This window comes from Blennius ocellaris (genome assembly GCF_963422515.1).
Source record: "Blennius ocellaris genome assembly, chromosome: 5".
In the NCBI taxonomy this organism is placed as follows: domain Eukaryota; kingdom Metazoa; phylum Chordata; class Actinopteri; order Blenniiformes; family Blenniidae; genus Blennius; species Blennius ocellaris.
Window position 1 is genome coordinate 17,204,482 of NC_137654.1, and position 12,112 is coordinate 17,216,593.

Consider the following 12,112-nt stretch of genomic DNA (forward strand, 5'->3'; position numbering starts at 1 on the left):
AAGGTTTACACTGTTGAATGCATGCATTTTGATGTTGAAAACATCATTTACAGAAAAACACCAAGTTCAAATTCATTAAATAAGGAGCAATAATTCTCAAATAAATCACAATTCTGCCCTCTGGTTGTGATGACTTAATGCGTTTGGCATCACATTAATAAAAGTTGCACACCTCTGAGTGCACTCTACACTCAGGTTTAGATTATGTTACATGATATTTGAAATTTCTACTTCATTTCTATGAGTTTTGAAATGCTGCAGAAATGGGCTCATTCCCGAATCACTGCGTCCTATGATCCTTGATCGCACGTGTGATGAGGGAAATACGACACAGAAAAAATGTAAGCCATTATCAAATGTTAACTCTTTATTTGAATAAGTAAAAAAAGGTGCATGTATCACAGGAATCATCTGTCTTGCTGTTGTCCTTGTTGCATGTAGCGCACTGTTGTTCTTTTTTTCTTCGTCTAAAATATATTTACATGTGAAATCTCCTCGTTTCCAAACTGTCTAATTATTTTTGAACCATGTACAGAATCCAAGTCTAAACTGGTGATTAAACATTTATTAAAGTGCTTTTTTTTCCCCTCTTCTATCATTGCGACACAAAACATTTTTTTTTCTTTTTTTTCACATTGCAATACACTGTACAGGTGGTCTGCATGTGTGTTGTGGTGTATTGGGCTACCTGTTCCACACAGCTGCACACACATGTGCAGGTGCACTGTATCACAGAGGTTGTAAAGTACAGTCAGTTCATTATTTTGCCTTTGAAATACAATTGAAACTTGACATATCATACAAATAAATAGTAGTCATAGCCAAGGCTATTGCATGCAAACATCAGCAATAATGTTGTTTTCAAGCAGTAATACATTTCATTACTGGTGATGCATTTGAGCAGGGTGCAAAAGTATCTCTTAGTGTTTCCTTACACAATTTCTAACCAGTGTAACTTTGCTGTATTCCATGATTTTTTTTTTTAAGTAATAATGATGCACACTACACAATGCTAATTGAAAAATGGTTGAAATATTTGACCCGTGTATCAAAAAGGAAAAAAAAAAAAGGGGGGGGGGGGGGGGGGGAGTGACAATAATAAGAAAAAAAACTACTCCTTGTCCATTTCCACATATTGTGAATGGTTGTCGGGGGATTTGCTGTGTGTTTTACTCAAATGGAGTTTGACTGCGTGATTACTTGCAAATGTCCGACAGCAGAGCTTACATTTGAACTTCGAGTCAATGTCCTCCTCCGCGACTAGAGGCTCTGTGGCTCTGACACTGAGGGCCTTCGACAGTTCTGGCTCCTCTACCTTCGTCTGGTGCTCTACCGGCATTTTACACATGTCTTTGATTTGGAACCCGAGATGGGACTCCAGATGGGAAATGAAGGATGTCGGCGACCTAAACTGGGAAGCACAGTCATTGCAGTAAAAGACTGGGTGGCCCGTGTCCATGTTCTTCAGAAATTTGGTCCCTCCTGTTTTACGCAGTTGATATTTTACGTTTGCTAACCAGTGGCTGATGGTGGTCATCGACAATCCGGTGAACTTGGAGATGTGCATCCGTTCCTGAGGGCCGAGGTCGGCGAGCAAGTACTTTCCCTCCGAGGTCTGAAAGAGGCTAGAGGCAAACTGAGCCTGCAGGATGAGGAGGTGGCGAGGGTTCCAGTTTGACTGTCTGCCTTTACGCTTATGGACGGAGTAAACCTCGGCGGAGACATCCTCAAAGCGGCGGACGTCCGATTCCAGTTTCATTGTCGGAATTCTTGATGGGATGGAGGGTTTTGGTGTGGTGGCCTTTGGAAGAACTTTAACCATGTCGGCAATGTCAGAAAGAGCATATTTCTGTGGCATCGGCGTGGAGGGCTGCACTAGCAAGGAGCTGGACTTGCTGTGTTTGGATTTCGTCAGGTCTATTGGCTGGTCCTCGTTAACGAAGAGAAACGTGTTATTTGGCCTATTTCTAACAGGACTCCCGAGCAGTACAGCGGGTTTATCGTTGCTACGGTTGATGTCGGCAAAAATAGACTGCTTGTGAGCAGATAGTTTATCTACTCTTGAGTTGTTGGGCTTATTTGCTTTGCCCAGATGATTGTTCAGAACTGACTGCAGTGCACTAAGAGGGTTTATGCCAAGTATATCCGGAGTGTCACTGAGAGCCTCTGAAGTAGCACTGCGTCCATTGCTGGCAGTGGGGCTCGGTGTCTTGCCTCTGTCAGAGAAATCTGGGCTCAACTTCTCTTTGATCGCTTCACTCCCTTCATTCAAACAGTCTGCATCAAGCTTTGAAGAGGAAGAGGAATCGTCCTGACAATCGCTGTCATCATTCTCCACCAGATCAAACTTAATATTCTGACTTTCTTTACCATCGCTAATGCCAACCTTTTCTTTTTTGATGTCCACATTTTGATGCTGTCCCTGGGGAGCCTCAGCTCCCACAGCACTGTGGTATAACTTTCCCTTTGGGGCTATCGGTCTCAGCTTGTGGTTAAATGTTTGCTTTAGCTGAGCAGGGGGAGATGCAGCGAGAGGGGCACTTTTGATGATGCCAGAAAGCTGATAGGCAGCGTGAATGCTCGGGTAGGCACTCCAGCTCGGTGTCCCTGTTTGAGCTTTATTGATGGCAGAGGCCACAGTGTTGGCTAAAGATTTAAGAATGTCCCCTCCTCCACCTGAGTCCTGTTCCAGATCCTCCTCGCGGAGATAAGGGTACTTAAAAGCCCCATTGCCTGCCTTTTGATCCTCACCCTCTTGCTTGTCATCATTAGTTTCAGTTTCTTCCATTTTGTCTGATGTGCCTTCCCCCTGGCTATCCTTCTCACTGCACCCAGGGGATGGATTTTTTGGAGACACTTTCTCCACTTCAGTGTCACTGGCGGCAGGGTCGGCTAAACCCTGGATCTTCTCTATGGCCAGGGGGTCGAGCGCTAGCTGCTTACCCTTTTTTGAGGCTGAGTTAGTGACTTTTATGAAGTGACCAGTGACCATCATATGTGTTGTGAGCTGCTGCAGGGTGTCATGGGAGCTTCCACACTCCATGCATTTGAGGATCTGAGACTTGCACGTCTCAAACTGCCAGGTGTAACTGGCTCCATTCTGATAGCCGTAGCGATTATTGTTGGCATTGGAAATGGTGGCGGCCCGCTGAGCCTCTGTGTAGCCGGCCACACCGGTGGTGGAATCGGGTGAGCAGGGTCTTGTCGTTTCGAAGGCCCGTTTCTTTGCTGGTGGCAATAATTTAGGGGTGAGCACTGGGATTGGCTCTTTCAAAGGCACTTTTTGGTAATGCTTAGTCTTAATCATATGGACACTCAAATCCTGGAGGGAATCGAAAGAATGACCACAGAACATACATTTCAAAACTTTTTGTGCATCCTCTTTCCCTTCCATGTCTTGCAGATTTCGTTTTCTCGATTTTGAGGATGAGCCAGAGGAGTTGCTCTGTTTGCCGTGGTTGTTGTCTTGGTAGTGTCCGCTCTTGTTCATGTGGACCGTCAGCTCCACAAGCGTGTCGTAAGCAGCACTGCAGTCCTTGCAGCGAAACCGACTGGCCCCTGTGAACACGGAGCCGCAGGGTTTGGTGGTTTGCCTGTACAGGTGGACAGAGCTGAAGAGGTTGGGTTTGGATGCAGGCTTTGGGGAAAGTGTCTGCTGCAAGGTCTTGGAGAGGGCGTCCTGATGCCAGTCAAACTCACTCTTGGTGCTTCCATTGGTGCTGTCGCAGTTAGCTTTGCTGGTGTTTTTGCGAACTTTCAAGTCCATTCCGATCCCCGTCCAGTAGGAGTCAGAGAGAAAGTTTGCATAGGCCGCCCGCATTTTTTCCAAGCTGCCGCCCGTCTCCTCTTTGTGTTTGGAGCTACGACTTTCTTCATCTCGCTGGCTCTCAGGTGGCGAGGCGGTTTTGAAGTCTGAGAGTCTGTCACTGCTGTCGCTAAGCCGTGACTCTAACTCTGCCTCTTGATTGGAAAAGACACTGATGGGAGAATTCTGGTTGCTGTATGTGTTAGTGCTCTTGTTGTCTAGCTCTCTGTCCTCAGACACTTTGGGGCTGGCCTTCTCTGAGCACTCCTCCTCAGTTTGAGTGTCATTCTCTCCGTCTTCTTCAGGGATCGAGTCCTGAAGTGGATTATCGTCGTCCGGCATGTATACTACAAAAGACAGAGAAAAGGAGAAAAATCAATCAAATACAATGTCTGACAACAGTTTAGTTACTTTATTGTATGAATTACAATATTCTAATTCAAGCAATCGTTACAGCATCAAGTAAAAGCCATTTCAGTCAACACAGCAGCGACTGCTTTGTGCCTCGGGAGGCTGGAGGGTAAAGGTGGACATAATGTTCCTACTAACAGACTGCTGCTGGTGTAACGGCACCATTTGATTCACGACAGGCCATTGACTTAGTGCTGTGTCCAAGGTTTTCCTGGCCTCAAGTTGAGATGTTTACAACAATCATTGGCCACTGAGTGACAAAAGGAAATTGATTCTTCTGGGGCCTGTTAAGTGTTATTGCAAATGACCTATTCCATAGTGATTATGGATGCCTCAAAACTCCAATGAAAATGTAAGCCCTCTGTTGTGAACAGGACCTCGGCCTCCCTCAAGCTACACGTGAGAAATGGCTGAACATAAACTCAGATATTCTAATGTCCTGCATTGATCTAGAAATACATTAAAAGGTTCGAATGAAGCAGTTTGTTCAGTCAGACAACGTTTATCTGCCATTGCAAAGCGTCACTATTCTCCAATTCAACGACAGGGAGTTGTTTTGTTGACAGAGAAATGCAAAAATATCTTGCAAATGTGGATGTTGATCTCCGTGTGGATCTCACTTGTGGAGTGACAGAGTGGAATATGAGTGTTAAAACTCGACAATTACACAAAATTTCAAAAGATTACTGGCAATCTGTCACGTCATTATATTTTCCTTGACAGTCTCATAAACAGCAATTACTTCTTTCATTATTCACCTGTTCGTTCTCTCAACTCATAGAGCACAAACATTATTGCTTCAATTAACAGATAATTAAACAACAGTATTTCTAATTGACACATTTCCCATCATCCAATTAGTGGAAACTCTGACTCAGCACGGAGGATATTTCCATGAGGCAGCTGGCTCTGCTCAGTGTAATAAAAATAAAGATCCAGAAGATTAAGAAAAAAAAAAAAAAAAACCCCAACAGCTTTCTGACAATAACAATTGTAGATTATTTTAAATCTAACCGCGAGGTAACCCATGTCAACAATATCACAGCGAGCGTTTGCATATCTCTTGAAGAGATCCTGCAATAAATGCAGTTTGTCAGAGTTGTCACACGTCTGAGATATTTTCCGCTTCATAGTCATGCCGGAAAAATGTGCATTTTGGGAAAGACGTGGCAGATGTGCTCTGAGTTAAATATGAATAGGACATAACAGCCCTGTCCAGGCACTTATGCATTTCATGTGGTTAATATTTCTCTTCTGAATAGAGGGCACTCCATGAGGGGGATGGCTGAAGCCGAGCACTCAGGAGTCCCACACTGGGCAGCCCAAAGAACGTCTTCATCTTTTTCGCCTTCTGAAAATAAGACTTTTTTTTTTATCAATATTTCACAAGTGCCTCAAGAGAAACCCTGGAGATGAACTGCTTGCCAGCTAATGGATGGAGATGGAGATGGGATTCGGACTTTCAAAACAAACATGCAGAATGGAGCCTGGTGAACAAGAGTCCAGATACACACGCACACGCACACGCACACACACACACACACACACACACACACACACACACACACACACACACACACACACACACACACACACACACACACACACACACACACACACACACACACACACACACACACACCGGAAAGCCCCAATGTGCTGTGACCTTGATCCACCGCAAGAGAGATGTTTTGATTGGCCAGCCGAGATCAGTGATGGCCTCCAAAACACCCTTGATGCTAAGGGAGAGAGTTGTCAAGAGCACAGAGGTATGTTTTATTTATAGTCTTATATATAGTATTCACAGTGAAGGAGAACACCATGACAAGCTCCCAGTTGATGTCCTTTCTCTTCAAAGTCATCACTAAAAACTGAGAGACTGGTACGGATGCACGCCAAAGTGGGGAGGTGAGCATTTTTCCAGTCCAGTGGTGGTTGAGCATGAATTTCTCATTCCTGGGACACACCATCATTTCAAGAAAAGGCTATGTCCTGCATATTTTATGCGCCTTAAAAATCGCCAATAAATAGCATTCAGTCCAAGAAAGGATCTGCCCATTTTCCAGTAAAACTGCTATACTCACATGCTGTTATATCAATTTTAATGTGAATGTCTGTCTTTATCTTAGTATTTGAGGGTGGAATTGACAGAGATTAACAGCTGCCCTTCCCGCTGTTCTATGGCTTTCTATCAGATGCCCTAAGTAGCAGACATCCAGAGGCACCAATTAACCTTCTAGAAAGGATCACTCCAAGATACCCACATGTCTCACTCCGCTTCCCCCACCATTTGTAACTGTGCTTTGCCAGTTCCGGATCCACAACAGTGCTGTGGCCATGCCAAGGTGCATTACTCTTCAAAACAAGATGGGATTGAAGGGGGAGAAAACACAACAGTGCACCTCCAAAAAGATCCATTATGTCCAGAATCCAGAATAAATGACGGCATATCTTTTCTTTACAAAAGTTCTTCATCTTGGAAAACAAAATCTAACTTCAGTACTCAATATGAAAGAATCCCAAAAGTTTTGCCACAAGCATGTTGCCTCTCAATATGAGCGAGGCAACTCCCAGCCTAACTGGCCCCACAAAACAAGAGGTTGGCATGCCTCGCCTGAGATTTAGCATGTCATAAAGTGCTGTAAAGCCTCCAATCTGTGTCACTACAAATTTATATCTTCAGACAGAGATATGCAAAGGTCAAAAAACCTGAGGTGTCCATCATAAATCAAGCGGTTGAAGTGTTTATAACCTTTATCCGTTAGAACAGACTCTTGGCATAGCTAGGCCTGGATTTACAGAAGCAGCAGCCTGCTCCCGAGCCAAAAGCCCTTTTTTTTTTCCCTCTCCCTTACATCAAGAGAAACCAGCTCACTGCCTAGAAAATAGTAGATTATATTTACTGCTACCTTCATGGCACCATGCTGTCCAAATGGATTGGTGCTAAAGGCTTACGTGACAATATATTTATGAGTCAACTTTAAGCTTTAATATCTTCATGGAGCACAATCCCTCCCCTCTCACTGACTAAGTGAGTCTATTCAAAACCTGTCAATCATTTAACAGACGTATGTGACGGCAGTAAAAGGGCATCCTGTTACTTGTATGAACATGCCAGGAGAAACTTTTGTAATAGTGAGAACATCAACATTTATCCCCTGGAAGGTCAACATTTCCTTCATTAATCTGACAAGCTACAGAGAGTTAGCAGCCTGAAGAGCTTAGCTAATGGACAGCTGAAATACCCGTCGCAGGACTTTGTGAGTATCCGAGGTAACACTATCTTGAGAGAAGATTGGGTAATTCATAGGTGCCAGTGACAGGTCTGCACGTCCGTGCCACTTTCCCCAGTGCTCTCTGGTTGTCTCAAGCTACAGTTTTTGCTGCTCGCAAATCAATATCTCTTTTTACTTCTCATTGATTGCCTAGCGGTGGGACCAACCTAAGCAGGACTGTTATGACATTTCTAGATTTCCCCCTGTCCTTGGAACAATCAATTACACGCGCATGGCAATCAAAACCTCTTTGCAAAATGAACCTGCTCCATGACATTTTCATCTCCCGGATTTATGCCATGTGAAGAAAAAAAAAAAAAGAGAGCGAGAGAGAGACAGAGAGAAAGAAAGAGGAAGGAGGGAAAAAAAATAAAGGAGGCCTGCCAGATAGGCAGAATACACACTAACAACGCAGGTCAGGATCACTGAACAATCTTTCAGCTGTCTCGGTAAATGTAGTGCTGTGTATCTGTTTCTCCTTTCTGGTTCCACTCACATGTAAGCAATGTACCCAGATAATTGTGCCTGTGCATTTAGAAACACTTAGTCACCACGCTCATCTGTTGTTATAAATAGGTGTGAAACGTCAGTCAAAAAGTACTCGGTGTACAAAAACATAATTCCAAACAAAGTTGTGAAGTTGAGAACAGGATGGTGTGTTTGTAAAAGAAAGTCACCACGACGCGACGTCTTCAGTGAGCTATCATTAGAATGACACACACACACGCACACACACACACACACACACACACACACACACACACACACACACACACACACACACACACACACACACACACACACACACACACACACACACACACACACACACACACACACACGCCACCAGCTTTAAAACTTGACAGTGATATCTGACTAACTCGGTGAGAAGCGCACGTCAAGATCAAACGGATACATTGTCAGACGTCCTGATGATAGTCTTGATGACACATCTGAAGTTAATTCTGAACCGAATCACATGAGGAATGGTGGAGACCTAATTCTGAGCCCCGGAGCCATCTGTAAAGATCTGTAAACACCTCTCTCTTCATTGTTCCCTGTCAGGAAACAGTCTCCTCGAGCCCAAGGACACTGCAGAGCAAAGAGAGAACAATCGCACTTAGACTGCTCGCTTTGACAAAATTTGTCTGGAGGTTAATTGATATCACAGATTGAAATAGTTTCTGACTTGCTTTTAAATAGGAATGTGTCGTTAGATCCCATCTGACCCATTATTTCCTTTCAGCACTTTTGTTTTAAACGACTCCAATGATGCGCTTGAAAACTGTGCAGGCAGACTGCAACAGAGCCTCCGTCACGTTGTATTTAGCTGCAAAAATGGCTAATATCAGCACTGCGGTTCACATTCTGCAGAAAATAAAAACGTACAAAATATAGATTAGATAATGCGCAAGTGCTTTCAAAAGCAGCCGTGAACCTTCACAAAGTGGTTTTGTTGGATCCTTCTGAGGCTTCAGCTACAAAACCATGAGACGGAAACACTCGTTAATTTTTGTATGCATGAAGGAGATGTTACTTAAAGCGCATTACGTACTTCACTAAACACAAGTTATTCATGCAGATAAATGCCTTGCTTTCATACACCCTCAACTTTAATATTTAATAGTCTAATATAATCAAATAAAAACTCACAGTTCCCCACCAAAAAAAAAAAGGAAAAAAAAAAGAGAAAGAAAAAGACACGGACAACTTGTGGACAGATTGTGAACACAACAAATGGCACAATGTGCTCAGATGGACCCAGAGCCAGATTAATATGATAGGATCGCAAATATGACACCATATCCTGCCATCTGGCTGTTCATTTGGGCAAAAATGATCACAATAATTATGGCAATTAATCAAAAATGTTTTCACAACCAACATTCTGTTAACTAAAAACACAGAGAACTTTGCAATGCACAGTCAACACAGTAATAAACACACACACACACACACACACACACACACACACACACACACACACACACACACACACACACACACACACACACACACACACACACACACACCCACACACACACACACACACACACACACACACGATAACCCAGCTTCTGAGCATGTTTACTTTCAGGGTATGTTCATAGATGAGTGTGTAGATTTTTTTTGTCTTTGTCCTTGCATGTTGCACAGATGCTAATCACTATTCACCGAGCCGCATCCGATTGCCAGTTCTAACTCCAGGATGCCCCGTTTCTCCCCCCGTGATGTCACTGAGCGACGCCGCTGCTTTTGATGCCTACTAGAAGCTTCTGCTCCGAGACGCATCACTCGGCCCGCCGCCTAATTGGAAGTGAGCGGTGGGAGAGCATTGCAATCTGCACTCCAGCACCTAAGTCATCGCTTTGAACGCGCCACAGCCGCCACATCACATGCATTTGCCTTGGCTGGCTGTTGCATCTCACCAAAGGGTCTCCAAACAGCACCAGGAGACACAATTATACATGCGCCATTCCTGTCTAGGTTTTTTTATTTTTTTTATTTTGTTTACCAGACGAGCAGCACAATAGCAAAGTGTGTATGTTTTCTAGACATATAGAATACAATTAAATACCAGAGTAGACACAGTATTTATTGCTACCCTGCAACACACAGGTAGGATTTAAATTTGCAGGCAGTTTTACTTTATTTTCCAGTTTTTTTCAACTAACCAAGTGCTTCCATGCAATTATAAATGATGGCTGTGAGTTTATTAAGGTCTATACTATATGAAGCAGTTAAGATTAGATTTAATGTAGCATTGACATATTTACATATTCATGCAGCCATAATGATCACAGACGGAAAACCTCTACTCAAATACAATTTCTGTAATACTGATTAAATTGTCTTCAATTGTCAGAAAGTACTTCTAATTTTAAAATCACTAGTATTAGTTATTTTTTAACTTAAATGTATGTATTTAGCAGGTATTCAATTGAATCTTAAGCCCATCCTAAACGAGCAATAAAGCATAGTTTTTAAATATAAAACATCAAGTGTAATAAAAAAAAAAAGACGCAAACAATTTGTAAAAAGAAATTGTACAAGATAATAAAACTTAATAAGAAAGATAAATCTGAATTAAAAAAAGAGAATAAAAAACAAAATTACACGCACATAGGTTTCACTTTTTGCCGTTTCCTTTAATCATCTACTGATCTTATTACATTATTAAGTCCTCACAATGTTGCACTGAAGAGCACTTTTCAGAATGTCTAGATTAAAGTTGTTGCTGAAGAGCGATCCTTTGCCCATCTTTACACCGGCACCTCTCTGAAACACTTTTATACCGACTTGTTGACAGTTCCTCTTAATATTAAAATCCAGCTGTTCTTGATCTGTGCCGAATATATTCCAGAAATGTCTGAACCACTGTGGTGAACAGTGTTCCGACTTTTATGGAATTAAGGAAACAAAACAATCTACAAGCCTGTCATCACTCGGCAGTGACGTGTGTTAGCTACGTAGATTAGGTGATGTCACATCCCTTAAAAATACCCATAAAAGTACAAGTATTACTTAATTACAGTAATAAAATAGATCTTTATAGTTATTGCAAATTCACAGTACGTACTGTGAATTTGGAGTACTGTTTGTATCAGTGCCAAACAAAAGGCACATAATTACTGCAATATGCAGCTAATAAATAGGTGAATAAATGTTATTATTGTACATGAACCACTGTCAGAAAAAAAAAGCAGTCACAGCAATGTATTTGTAACTTGTTACTTACAGCGCAATAATATAATACTTCCAACTGCTGTATGAAGCATTTTAGGAACATTTTCTTCTGGAAGTCAAACTCAGTCCAAACTTGAAATTTTCCCAAAAGAGATCTTCCATCGCTGCAAACGTGCGAGTTAAAACACGAGAAAATCTTCTGCGTTGAGAAAGCAGAGTTCTCAGAAACAGATTTTTCTCAATCCACACCTATCTGTCTGGCTCGATGCCACTGGAGATAAGTGAGAATATATATTCCGTTACAATTTCAGTCAATACTTAAAATCACCGGCTGCTGTAATGTGGCGCTTAATATAAACAGTTAAAAATATACAGTACGTGGCACCACTGTCTCCCATTCATTCTCTTTTGCTCGCAGCCAAAGGTAAATATAAACAGTTTGGCGAGTGTGTAGGATAACGTTACGAGTGAAGAGGCTTAAAAGCCTTGCTGTATATTTGCCAGATTATAGATGATCTTTTCCCTCCCGACTGATAAAGTTCCAGTTAGTGGAGCAGAAGCGAGGCCAGCTCCAGCTCCGCTGTATTTTCTCCCTCTACTGCGAGGAAGGAGGTGGAGCGGCAGCCCTGCGCCGCTCTGTCACTTGGTTTCTGAGGAGCCCGTGACACGGCTCTCCAGGAGCGACATGATGAGGTCTGATGGTTCCTTTCTGCAGAATAGCAGTTTACCCCTCATTCACCCTTATCAGAGAGCGAACCCATCATCTTTACAGTACGCCACTCAAACCGCTCCGCATATTGGAGCTGACCAGTCGAGCAAACAGGGTGGTACTAATAAAAGACCATCTTGCTTCGGTTCAAATTTCCCTGATTGAATGTCAGTCAGGAATGTTTGCGTGGCAGCAGGGAGGAAAAGTGGGCCATCGTTTAAAGTA

The 12,112-nt window shown here is 42.8% G+C and overlaps 1 protein-coding gene across 2 annotated transcripts in view; it reads right to left on the reverse strand.

Annotated features, from left to right (window-relative positions):
* Positions 1 to 428: 428 nt before the first annotated feature.
* tshz2 (teashirt zinc finger homeobox 2) overlaps positions 429 to 12,112 on the reverse strand; it is a 46,767-nt gene continuing 35,083 nt past the window's right edge. For both annotated transcript variants that reach the window (XM_080496146.1, XM_080496147.1), the window contains one exon: positions 429 to 4,152. In XM_080496146.1, coding sequence (XP_080352272.1) covers positions 1,112 to 4,152 — 3,041 coding nt within the window. In that variant the 3' untranslated portion in view covers positions 429 to 1,111. The remainder of the gene's footprint in view (positions 4,153 to 12,112) is intronic.